Source organism: Rhodnius prolixus, unplaced genomic scaffold (genome assembly GCF_049639745.1).
Source record: "Rhodnius prolixus isolate KJV_2025 unplaced genomic scaffold, Rpr scaffold_2, whole genome shotgun sequence".
Classification (NCBI taxonomy): domain Eukaryota; kingdom Metazoa; phylum Arthropoda; class Insecta; order Hemiptera; family Reduviidae; genus Rhodnius; species Rhodnius prolixus.
In genome coordinates, this window is record NW_027411592.1 from 21,428,774 (window position 1) to 21,442,725 (window position 13,952).

The window sequence follows — 13,952 nt, forward strand, 5'->3', positions numbered from 1 at the left end:
AACTATTGAAGGCAAAAAAAAGTAAAAGAGAAAATAAAGAAATTGATGATAATGAAGAATCAAAGTTGCAATTTAGAACGTTCTTTGTATAAGTTCCCGAATTACGGAGGCGTCCGCTAGAAGATATTAATATTTCCCTGCAATTTGTCTGAGAACGTCACTTTTCTGAGATTTTTAAATATGGGATGCTACCTACCATTTTCTTATAGCTCTCACTTAGATCTGGAACCTTTATTTAAAACTTTTTTGGAGGAAAATTCTTGATTGTACATTTTTGGGTGAGAGCGGAGAAATTTTCTGAAAAGAACTGCCCTTAAATGTAAAGGGTAGTAAGAGATAAAGTTAGGTTCTCATTGAAAGTGATAAATACAGCAACCATCTTCATTGGTTGGATTTAAATTCTGTTGACTAATTGAATAGGGGAAGGTGGTCATTTCTGTTATCATCATCGTGGATCATAATTAGACTCCAGTTCTGGACTAATTAACGATAAATATCCGTAGATATTTGGTTTATACCGTAATAACAAAACAATTTAATGTTTAGCAGTTCTTTATGATGTAAGTGCACCTTTTTAATTTAGCTACAACCATAAAAGGCTACTAACCTTGTGGAAGGGCACGACCCGTAATATTATACAAAAGAAATACTAATTTGGGAGTCACTTGTAAAAATGCGTATTATATAATTATTTGTCAGAATATCTTTTTGTAATGCGGAAAGAATGAGACTACAAAATCTGTAGGAATATAGACGCAATGAAAAATTATTTCGTTCCAATTGCTTTAAATCTCTCTTTTGTACAAAATATGTTTAAATAAACACAAGTCACAATTAAGTTTTATTCTGTTGTTTCAGATAATGGACGATCGATGGGAAGCTGAAATAGTGGAGTACGGTGCTATAAATATTACCGGTTTTAGGATAGTAGATTCAACTAGAAGATATGTAAAGGAGTTTAGCGAAGGTTGGAGACGTTTAGATCCAACATCATCTCCTGGTGCTGGCAAAGATACCATCTCTGTAAGTATCGTGACGTTTATTAAAGATAATTATTAAAATTGGTTGCAGTTATTATAACTGTTCAATAAAATTCAATCAATAAAACGTCTATTAGGCTAATATTGTAGAATTTACCCCAATAAAATTACTTAAAATAAGGAGTAAATCTCGGAATGGAAGATAAGTTATGGACTTGTATAAATCATTGTTTTGGTAATTTATAAGTTGGCTCAAAAGATATTTTGTAACTTTATAAAACCTACTATGTACTGAATTACACAGTTGTTCTAACGTTACTATACCTACGGGTAAGCGCCTCCCAATCTTCGCGCTCTATCTCAAGAACGGTTGATTATATGAAAAATGCAATGATCCAAATTTGTAGAGAACTTTATGCTCTACAAATTTTGTAATAATTTTAAATATCATTTAGAGCAAAGGAAATAAGATATTTACTAAAAATCTATTTTAGTGACCTTTGACCAACGGTTTCCGGTGACGCGTACACGAGATTCTATGAGACTTTTGAGCCAACTTATAAAATGCCAAAACAATGATTTATATAAGATTATAGCTTATTTAACTTCCATTCCGAAATTAATGTTTGAGGCTAATTTAACTGGGCTGTGAATGTCCATACGGACATTACGGACATTCACTGTTATGCTAAAAATTCAAGTTTGTAGATTATCACGTTCTATGCTGTGTTTCATTTCACCAATTGAAATTTCTCCCATAATGTGGTAATGTCGTGTAAATTATAAATTTACTTTTTCTGTAATCGTTCAATCAACGGGCGCATTATTATTCTAATTCTTTTAGGGCAAAATGATTAACATTCAATACTTTCAATTCTACGTACCTTTGTACATACCTTTGACTTCATGCCCGGTACATAGGAAAAGTTCTGAGTATGGATCTTCATAGATATCCCCGGATAGTTGCTGAGGAAGTTATAAAAGAAGGTATCTCCTGGGCTGGTAGATGGAGGCATTTGGCTGGTAAATATGAAGTGTCAATCAATTTTAGCACAACTGATGGCGCCACCCTCAGTTCTCAGATTGGAAGCTTGGTGGACCAAGTAAGGTTGAACGCAAAAAATAAATTTAAAGAAAGAGCAAGCACTACTCATAGATTTACAATTTATAAATTGTTAGATCATGACGTGAGATGTGCTAATTTACTCAGTGAGGGGGTAGACACTCTCAATAGTTTATCTTCTGTTCGTTGGGCTCTCAAGCTGAGAGGAGAACTGTTGAGACTTATATTATAAGCCCTATGACCAGCAACAGTCTGGTGTAGAATGTCCTCTATGTAATCTTGAGGAGAAGGAGGATACTTTCCACTTTGTTGCTACCTGCCCTGCCCTGTCACCTATTCGTTTGGCAGTTTTTGGAGAAAGATATCTCTCTCTAGAAAGATTTTTAAACGTGATGAATGGTATAGATTGGTCTCAACTCATCCATTACGCATTGGCCTCACTCATTCTTGGAAGTTTGGAGGAAAATTCCTCAATGAGCCTGTTTCTTGATTTTGCAATCATCTGAGAGGAGCTTCTGTACATTCATGAAAGTGAATGAACTTTTGAAAAATCATGTATTTTCTCTCTTTTTCTGTTTTTCTTAGTCAAATTTGCTTTTAAATTTGTTTCTATTTATGTAAAATTATTAATTTCAACTTATTTTTCCTAATTTTGTAAATAATATATGTTTCAAACTCCAGCAGACGGCAGAAACCATGCCGTTTAAAGTTTTTTTGTTCTGTTTCAAAATATTGTACCTTGTATTTTGTTTTTTTCATTTAAATAAACTTCATTACTAATACTAATACTTTCAATTCTTATCATTGAAAAGCAAACTCCACAATCAATAATTATTTTTACTATTTTATAAGTAGTTTTCCTGTTCTTTATCCTCGTCAGAATATAAATTTCACCGGCTAATTAATAACTTGCTTTAAATGAAAATAATTAACTTGATTTCGCTAATTTTTAGAGCTAAAAGTACCAAAGAGCACCTAATTAACGCTAAGAAGATCAAAAATAAACATTAAAATTAATTAATTATAAATAAATATTTCATTTTCTTCTTTAATTAAAAAGTTTTCTCCTGGAAAAAAAGATTCTCTAAAAGTCAGTCTTAGTATTAAATTTTAAAATATCAACATTAGCTATCATCTTGAAAAAGCGACAACACAAAAATAGTTTCTCTTAATTCTTCTTTTTTAAAAAACAAACTTTAATATAAATTAATAATTAATGAAGTGCAGTTTAGAAGCGCCTTCTAGCCTTTCTCAGTTATACTTTAGTTTTTGCCCCCTTCGACTGTATAATTGTTCCACTTTTGGCGAATTCAGTAACATTAATTTACTGCTTTCAAAATTGAAGTCAGATGTAGGCTTATAGTTAATCAAGGTTTCCCAAAAAGACTTAGGCGCGCCTATCAATTCCTGAAAAACCCAATTATTCCCCGTCAAGATCATTCCTGTGAACAAACAAAATATGAAAACTTCTACGGTTGGAACAGTTGTTCTTAAAGAAGATAATAAATGATAATATTTATTATTTCTTCTAATGATAAAGTTAGACTTGCCTACCAAGGTTTCGGGAGTTCACAAAAGACTGTTGACAAATGGCACCTCCAGTCTAGACAATTGCATGGTACCGTTTAGCACATTACTTCAAAGTAGGCCTTTATTCTCCCGTCAAGGGGAACCCTCACTCAGTTACCCATGCAATCAATTTGGGATATCCCGGTCGAGATACACCATCTCCATTTCATCACGTTCTTAACTTACCGCGACATTGCATTCTAGCTTTGCACTCTGTGTCTGCTGACAACTCTTCAAGATTAGCCTTTAGTGTCTATCTACCTGGCTTCCAAATGAGAGAAAAGGCAGGGCAAGCTTCATTAGCAATGCCTGGAGAGTATAGGGCAGTCCGACGATGCAACCTCTTCCATCTTATACACATGTCGGAAATGCACATAGGAGATGAGTGTGGTAGAAATCTATTTACGCTTGCATTATGAGTCCTGCGGACCATTTCCTCTTTCATCTTCTTCTTAAGATGTCTGCGAACTCTTTAAGTATGTCGCCAGCTTTCCACCGATCTCAGCTTTTTGCAAATACATCGCTCTCCACTCTCGGGTGAGAAATGCCAGAACACAACCAGCATGGCAGGCGAGACGCTTGCTGTAAGTAATAATAATAATAAAAATAATGCAAAAAATAATATATTTTTCAAAAAAACAAAAACCTGAAATAATAAATTATAAAATATAGATTAATTATTTAAATATTTGTCTCCATGAAAAATACATTAAACCCTCCACCGTAGAAATAAAATTTAAAATTTAAATTAGTGCCTGTGTTTAACATTATTACCATAACTAGGAAAAGGCCAACATCGCAAATTATAATCAATATATTGAGGTTCGTTTATTATTAATGTTATTACAGGGAATTCGTTAGAGATTCGATTACGTTCATGGAGATTAACATAATAAAATCTCTTCTTCTTTTTTTTTTGGCAAAAATGCAACGATTTCAGCTCGGGTAAATTATAATTGTTTCAGCAAAGTATAATTTGAGGTTAACAGAAGCGAATACTTATAATAGAGTGCACTACAATCGCTAATTTGCAATAGAGACATCTTGGCACTTGGTTACTTCTTGGGAAAACCATGGAATTCGCAAAAATAGAGAAAGGGAGAATTCTCCAACAGGAATTAAATTGTTCGGCAGAGAACTGCACCCACTGTTTGTTCTAATCTAGTTTGTGCCGATGAGATACAGTTTCCCTTAACCCAGGTGGGATGGACTCTCACATCAATTGTCTCCAGGAGCCATTCGCACATTGGGACATTTTGGGTGGGTCAGAGTGTTTTTTACGTGCTAAGTGTTGGATTAGTCAGGAACCGAAATAATTCTCCCCAAGAGAAACCAATTAATTTTATTACTTTATTGAAGAATGATTTCTTATTGATACAATTTAATTCAAGTCTAATTATTATATCTTCTTTTTTAATAAAATATCTCAGTACAGTCTTAGGACCGAATCATTTTTCTACTTATTCAAGTATTTTGTTCGTCTAATTAGGAAACAGTAAACTGTAGAGTAAAGAAGGAATATTAAGATGGAGGGATTATGCAGAAATACAGGGTGACCAAAGTTATATGCTCCACCCACTTTTTTTTTTAACGGCGGGAAATTTCGAAAAAATAAAAAACACGTATTTAATCATTTTTAGTCTAGTTTATTTTCAGTGATTGAGCCATTTTTTTAAACCCCTGTATCTCGAGATACAGCATCCAACTTTTGTTTTTCAAATGGAACGTTATATTTTTTGTTGCATATTTTTATAGTATTTGAGCTCCTAAAATAAACAAAAAAAAATTGTTCGAAATCGGTTAGGTTTTTCAAAAGTTATTGTAATTTAAAATATGAAAAAAAAATCACTTTATTGTCAAAATTACGTTATTTTTTTTAAAGAATCTGTTCAAACTGGGCACAATCAACGGATAGGCAAGCCAAAACTCTGGACTCCACGCTTTGCTTGTAGCAGCACTTATGGTGGCGAAGTCAAGATCTAGGCAGACTAGAGTTATTCGATGTTTCAGACCATCGACTAAAGCCACGGGATTAAGATTACAGTACACATTATTTTTTAGATATCCCCACAAAAAATAGTCCATTGGGGTTAAGTCCAGAGATCGAGGTGGCCATTGGATGGGACAATGAGTACCTAACCACTTTTCATGGAAATTTCTGTCCAGGTAACCTCGAACAACTCTCGCATTATGTGCCGGGCAACCATCTTGTTGAAAATACATATCTAGCCGACGTTGTAGCGGAACATCTTCAAGCAGAAGTGGCAAAATGTCTCTTGAAAAAAGTTAGATACCTTGCACCAGCTAAGTTCTCTCTGTAGAAGTATGAGCCGATTACTCGATTTCTTAAATCTCTACACCAAATGTTTGTAGAAAAAACAACCTGAACGTCGAATAACTCTAGCCTGCCCGGATCATGACTTCGCCACCATAAGTGCTGCTACAAGCAAACCGTGGGAGTCCAGAGTTTTGGCTTGCCTATCCGTTGATTGTGCCCAGTTTGAACAGATTCTTTAAAAAAAATAACGTAATTTTGACAATAAAGTGATTTTTTTTTCATATTTTAAATTACAATAACTTTTGAAAAACCTAACCGATTTCGAACAATTTTTTTTTGTTTATTTTAGGAGCTCAAATGCTATAAAAATATGCAACAAAAAATATAACGTTCCATTTGAAAAACAAAAGTTGGATGCTGTATCTCGAGATACAGGGGTTTAAAAAAATGGCGCAATCACTGAAAATAAACTAGACTAAAAATGATACGTGTTTTTTTATTTTTTCGAAATTTCCCGCCGTTTAAAAAAAAAAGTGGGTGGAGCATATAACTTTGGTCACCCTGTATATTCTAAAAGAAAAATGAATTTCTTACTATTAGGTTCAGGCTCATACTGAAGCGTTGAATATAATTGGAAAACTATGTCGAAATGTCACTTTTTGCTGATATTAGTTGAAGTTAAAAAAACACAAAATCTTAAAAATTTACGAGGAGGTAAAGTTAACGAGAATTAGCTCTCGTACTGCACACTCATGTACTCAATCCTTGGTACTTTCCATCCTGATAATCAAAGAATCAAAGAACTGTTTGGAAGGTTCCCTTAATCAATCGATTTGCAAAGTTTTATTTTATTATTAGTTGGTCAGTGATTTGTTGAAATCGGGTAAAATTATTTTGATTGGTTCATGAGCAAAATGTTGAGAAATCTGCAATGCGACTCTCGCACATTTCAGTCGATACAAATAGCAATAACGTTGGGACCGGCTGTGAGCAATGCTTCACTATTTCGACCATTTGCAACACTCCCTTATATCATAACTATATTACACCTTTCCTTCCTTTTTAATCTCTAAAAACATATTTAATTCTTGAACAAAGTTGATTTTTAAGTCAAACTTTTCCAATGTATTTATCAAGAGATTATATTAAAAATTGTTACATAAAAAATAACTGTGACTGTAGTCCTGGAAATGTCTTATTCTCTGCTGAAAAGAAAATCATTAGGACATATTAGGCATCTTATTTGTTTTTTCCTCCTTTTCAAGAGATAATGGCCATTGTGATCAAACTTAATTCAAGACTGAGATTTTTTAAAACGCTTCATGTGAATATCTCTCGAACAACCTTGGTTCTAGCCAACATTAGACCAAATTCCTTACTTGCACTTATGATTGGAACCTTTGAGGGTGTCTATTCCAAAAGAAGTACTTCTAGTCCGAGTGCCAGGTCATTATGTGTATTTCGGAAACAAAAATTGTGACCACTTAGGCGCCACTCTTTCCTTCATTGGTTCAAATCCCGGCAATTGGCGTAATTGTTCCCACAAATGTCTTCAAGGATTAGCCCAGGACTAGTGAGCTAGGTCACAATTTAAAATGTTGATTTGTGGTTTATAATAAGTTAATTTTGTGCCTGTTCAGAACATTCACCAGACCTCGTTGGGTTTTGTGACTTAAGGAGATATCTCTACCATGTTGGTGCTCACTGTGAAATTTCCTGTTCGGAAAGAAGGTCTCGATTGTGGCGCGTGCGTGTTTGTGTGAAGGTCCCGATAAATAATTTACCTTGGAAGCATTTTTGTAATTAAAATTCCTTTTATATTAATTGCACAAACTAAACACAATCGAAGCTTTTATTATATCTTTTTTATAAAAAAAAAAAATAAATCAGGATAACGTTTCTAGCTAGTAATCTAGATCTAATTTTGTCCTTTACTTACTTCGTGTCCTTGCTGTTAGATGTAACGGTCCATGATTCATTTGGCTCTAATAGTGATAAACGTTGTTTTTTAAATAGACATCATGGATGTGTAGATCAAAACGTTCTGTCGAATTTCTATCGAATTACAATGCTTGGCAATATTTATTTAGTTATATACAATCTGTATAATATAATATACAATAAGTAAATAGGCAGAATGAAGTATAAATGGATGCGTGAAAGGCAGGAGGAAAGAAATTGTCCAGTGGTAGCACTCTCTACAGGATATGATTTTTAAGCCTTCAGACTGCGAGGAAGTCGCGGGGCCACTGGCGATTCAGTCAGAGGAGGCGAGAGACTGTAACTAGAGGATTGGAGCAAGAGGAGAGAGCAGTGTGGAACTTGCGATGTTTCGCCTTGGCGAGTTGTTGTACGAAAGGAATGCTGAGGTCGTGGTGAAGAGTGAGGTTAGTCACCGTAGAAAGGAGCGTCAGCTATCTGTCGGAGAAGTTTTGATTGAAATGTCTGTACAGTCCGTATGTTTGTAGGTTTGGCTGAACCCCACAGCTCTAGTCCGTAAGTCCACATAGGTTTGAGAATAGTACTGTATATTAATCGTTTGAGTTCAATGGGTAATTTGTAGCGTCGTCTAAGAAGTCTGCTAAACAGTTTCACACGTTTCGTCATTGCTTGTCTTTTAAGTCTAGTATGTGGGTTCCACGTGGGTCTCTTGTCTATAAAGAGCCCAAGGTAGCGCACCAGATCTGTACAAGGAAGAGGATTGCTGTTGAAGAGGACAGGTGGACAGGATAAAGCAATTTAAAGAATTTAAAATGAATAAATAATAAATTAAGGTCGTTGCCACTGAAAAGTCCCAAATTTCATTTGACTAATGTGCCTTCATTAAATAATGATGGTTTAAATGTATTTTTACATAATTATTATTATTCTAATTGTGCCAAATGCAGTCTTGCTATTTATGATATTTTTTTAATTATAGTTACATATATGTTAACAAATGCATGTTTTTTGTTGTATTTTAAGGGAAGGTAACTTATTTGTTGCAGGCCCAGGCTGCCTTAATGTATGACGCAGTGTTCGTACTAGTTGAAGCGTTCAACAAGTTACTACGCAAGAAACCAGATTTATTTAGGACTAATTTCAGAAGAGGTCAGATCTTTAACAATGGTAGTAGAGGAATTGATTGTAATACAAGCAGAGGTTGGGTCACTCCTTGGGAACATGGAGAAAAAATTTCCAGATTTTTACGAAAGGTAAGAAGTTATGAATTTTGTATCATTTTTATATTTTCGTATTGTATATCAGAACAGCCTCCATAATTTGATTACATGATATTTCTAAAGACAAAAAGGGAGAATTAAATTGATTGTGTAAATGCAAATGATAAAATTTAGAATTTGTCATTGTATCACTCAAGTTTCAATTCTTTAAAAATTAGTGACAAATTCTCTGCCTTGAATCATTATTCGTGCATTATGGATTAATTAAGTAGGAACCAGTATATATTTTCTTGAAGTGCATAAAATTGATTACATTGTAGGTATACTGCAGTTGTGCAAACAGGGTGACTACTAGATCAATATCACCCCCTAGGTAAACACTCTACCTTGGCTACCTGACTTAACCCTGCTTTGCCAGTGTTTGTAGTCACTGATAAGAATTTGTTTGCCCAAGTGTAATACACTATAGAGTTTGTGGGTAAAGCAAAACCCTAAGTAGTTGCACACATCAAAACCAATTCCCATGGACTTGCATTATTAAAAATTGCACAATGCAAATTCTCTTTTTCTTTTTTTTAAAAAAAACTTGAAGGTACCTATGATGCTCATATTCTTCAAATATTACCTTCACCAAAATTTATATACTAGCTGAAACCTTCCAATATCATTCTTTTGAAGAATTGGTGATATATTAGACTTGTTCTTTGTCCGATTTCTCATTATTCCCCAATCTCTCATGAATAAACTCTGGTCTACTTAAATAAAATTTTAAGTCACCTTCTTTGCAAGCCTGATGATGTGGATAATTTGTACCAATCGCCGCTGAAAGCCTCAAATAGAATTTATAAGCACGCAGAGTTGAAACTAAGGATCAGATTAGTTGATCTTTTTATTACCTTTAAGATTTTCGAATTGACTTGTTGTGACCTAAGCTTTCAGCTACAGTAGCTTCACAGCAATTACCTCTTAGTTAAGTCCAGGAGAAGAACCAATACATTCTTTTGATACGATCCTAGTCTGTCTTTTATTATTTAATATTGTTTAGAGTTTTTCTTCAGTCATGAAAAAGACAAGTTTTATAAGTTATCTTAAATATTGATACATAGATAAAATGATCTTAAATTTAGAAAAGATAAAAAGAAAGTCAGAGGAGGATCTTCACATAACTTTTTGTTTCCACAGTTCTCAAGGTCTTAACTTGCACATTGTCTTCCATCTCAGTATTTTATAAATGTAGAACTATAGATTACTATGAACTTACTTATTACATCATCCCCACTTCTTTGAGAACTACAATGAAACTATTTTTCATAGAATAATCATTTAAATGACTTTTTGCGTATCTATAACTTATTCTAAAAAAAACTTAGATCCTTTTTGACAAAATCTATTTTTAAAAAAACACAACTGAAAAATCTAATCAAAGAATTGCTATTTCCTGTAGAGGGATTCCCACCGAACCTGGAATTGTAAAAACCCATTTAATTCTCCTCAATAATACATGAGAGTTAGAACCTACACTTTACTGAAACAGCACTTTAGAGAAATGCTAACCAACTTCCTCTTCCAGAACTTCCTTTGATTTTCCTTGGGGGGAAAAAACAAATTCAAATCGAAGTTGTCAACCATCATGAGCATAAATTGTCGAGAACAAAGTTTAAATTGGGATCGTTCGTTTTTTGGGGGGGAAATTTGGTTAACACCAACACATAGACGTACCATTTTACTGAAAATTTTAGCGAGTTTCGAAAATTTGGCATAATTGTAATGCTTTCCATACCTAATAAGAGAAAGTAATTTCATATAGAGGGAAATTTCATTTCATTCTCGTACTGTAAGTTTACCAAGAAGTTGGCGTATGAATATTTTATTTTGTATTGAATTGGCAATTAAATTTTTATTACAAACTGTGCCACGTTGGAGTGAATATACCATTTTATCTACTTGAACTAGATGGTAATAAGATTTGATGATAAATCAATAGAATTTGGAAGAGCAATTTCATCGAGCCAATCCAGATTGATCAAGCGAACTAAGAGACATTGTGGAGAAGGTGAAGAAGCCAAATTGAAGAGAATTGTGAGGATTGGATACAGTGGAGAACATGGAGATGATCCGGCCAGGAGTATCCGGCGCAGTCTGACAGACTCTCCAATATTGTAGCTGAATTAGCTTTCTCAATTCGTGCTTCAACTTTTTCTTTAGGTTATTCTCAACACTAGTTACGTTTAAAGTTGTAGATTCTTTTGTTTGACTTATCAATGTTACATTTCTAACCTATTTTCAAGTTTCTTCTTTACGTTACTCTGCAATTACATAACGTGAAAACCTGGTTCTATACCTCTTCTATACATTGGTATTGGTATCTTCTATATCTTCTATACATTGAGTATTGGTACAATTGTGGTTTCTCACTTTTTCCAAAACATAACATAAAATAACTGAAAACTAAAAATGAAATTATTTCTTACATAAAAGATAAAAAACTAAAGACAAAATAAACAAAATAAAAGGCAAAATATACAAAATAAAAGACAACTAAAAGAACTAAAATTTATAAAGAAAAATAACAAAATGCTCTTTAATTTTCAATATTAATAATAAATTTTCTAATTTTTAATGCAGAGGCCACAAAGTAATACAAGTTATTAAATTTAGTGAGACTGTCTATAACTACTAATAAATTAAGTAAATTTTCCTCGTTATCTTGCTCAACTTTAATAAATTCTGATAAATATTCGTTCCTGGCAAATCTAAATGATGGGCATACCAACAGAAAGTGATATAAGGTGTCTGGGACACCTAAATTGCAGCAAATACAGTGATTGTCCACATTGAATCTGAAAAGACTGCCTTTATAGATCACACGACAATTATCAGGATGCCCTAGCTACAGTTGACTTACAATCCTTTGCTTCAAAATACTACCTCTATATTCTAAGTACCATTCTCTTTGACCCAAGTTACTGACTTTCCTATACAAAGGATGAAAACTAGAGTTCAAAGCAGAAGATATGCCAACTGAGAGATTGTGGTTTCTCACTTTTTCCAAAACATTAGAAATTTCTTTAGCCTGACAGGAATTACTACCAGGTTCAAGAAAATGTTGAGCACCAAAACGAGTCAAATTATATTTCAACTGGGAGTACCAATTGTATTTGAAATTATTACTTGGGTGGCGATCTAAAGAAATTAACTTCTCCATATACATATCTTTGGCAATCTTTTGCCATCCATCTGAACAACCCTGGGGACCACCAGTTTAACATTCCCTTAATATTCTTCATATTCAATGTGATCTATACCGGTCTCCAAGGGTACCATGTAATTGGGCGTATTACGCTGCCAGGTGGACAAAGATTTAAAAAAATTGAGTGCTGATAACATTAATTTTCGTACAGTACAATGGAGCCCATACTTCACAGGCGTATAGTAATATAGCGCACACTAAAGATCTGTAAAGCTCAACTTTTGTGTTCCAGGCGTCAGATTTAGATTTAACGAGTATTCCTCTTACTCCTTCCAGTCAAGGCATCAGAATTCTATTCCCATCGGAAGGCCTCCTTATTATTACTATTGATTCACAGAGAGGGTTCTCTTCCAGTGTCGGTAACGCAGCGAAAGAAGCTTTATTTTACCATCCCCTCGATGGTAAAGCCTCTCTTCTAACTAGTTCCTTGCCACTAATTGAATTTGCAAAATGATCAACTCTGTTGTCAGTGAGCTAAACATATCTTACAGCAATCGTGCGTTCGTAACGCAGTCAAATAGAATGTGATAAACGTTAATCCTCTTTCCGAGTTAAATAGATTCCGGGCTAAATTACATATTCATATTTTTATTAACATAAAAGAATTGGTCAATACAAAATTTAGAAGAAGCCTCAGAAGCTCCCTAAAATTAACTTTTTCCAAGGCCTACATCGTGCTGTATATTAATGAAGCCAGGCTTCAGGTTTCAATTTTGCTTCAATTTTCGTGGTAACGAGAAAGAATGGGTAGCATTTTTATTATCATTGACGGATTATCTTCAACATTAAAAGAAATAACTACGTGGTAACAAAAATTCAATCTAAATAATAATATGTAACCTTAGTATTGCTTTAAGAGACTCACAGGAGTGAATCGTTTGGTTTTTTACTTGAACCGATTCCGAGTGTTTAACATTATGATTCCGAACTCTCAGTTAGGCGGGCTCATCTGCTCAGTATATTATAACAGTTATTCAGTTCGAGTTTAAAAAAATGTAAAAATCATATCCATCTTGTTAAATTTAGAAAAGATTCTTGTAAAATTGTAATGATATTTAAATTTAATCAAAATTAAAAAAAAAAAAATGGAATGTTAACATTTTTATAATAATTTTTGTTGACGTACGGTGCGTGATGATATTTGCGCTATTCATTATGTATACATGCTTTTTGCAGAGTTATTTGCATACCTTAATGAAATATTTATCTCTTTTATAAGCTGTTCCAGAAAATGATTTTATATAAAGGCTTTATTCATGAGCAGTATAATTTATATATGAATAATTTTATATAAAGGAAGATGGTATAACTGAAATAGTGAGTGCAATTCGTAATATTTTTGCTAGAAACGGAACATATAAATTGGTATCTTGTTATTTCGCAATTTTATTAAAGTATTATTTATAATGCATTTTTCATTAATTACTTCTCGTAAACATTAGTTACCTAATCCATAAAACACAGTTGCTTCTTGTTGGGAGTTTGGTTTAACGCATTAGATTAACTGTATTTATATACCAATGGGTCTTACGTTGAAGCGAAACTAGTGGTCACTCAGATAAAAATGCTACTTATCTATTTTAAAAGTAAGTAAAGAAATGTATTTTTACACCCAACAGTTTACTTCGAGTACGTGTCACCTCCTTTATCT

General features: G+C 33.5%; 1 protein-coding gene across 2 annotated transcripts in view; it reads left to right on the forward strand.

Moving 5' to 3' along the window:
• LOC141449260 (glutamate receptor 1-like) overlaps nt 1-13,952 on the forward strand; it is a 950,852-nt gene that overhangs the window by 806,227 nt on the left and 130,673 nt on the right. For both annotated transcript variants that reach the window (XR_012455423.1, XM_074118495.1), the window contains exons 7-8: nt 859-1,023; nt 8,878-9,084. Coding sequence is in view for 1 of the 2 variants with exons in the window: in XM_074118495.1 (XP_073974596.1) it covers nt 859-1,023; nt 8,878-9,084 (372 nt within the window). In the remaining variant the exon portion in view is untranslated. The remainder of the gene's footprint in view (nt 1-858; nt 1,024-8,877; nt 9,085-13,952) is intronic.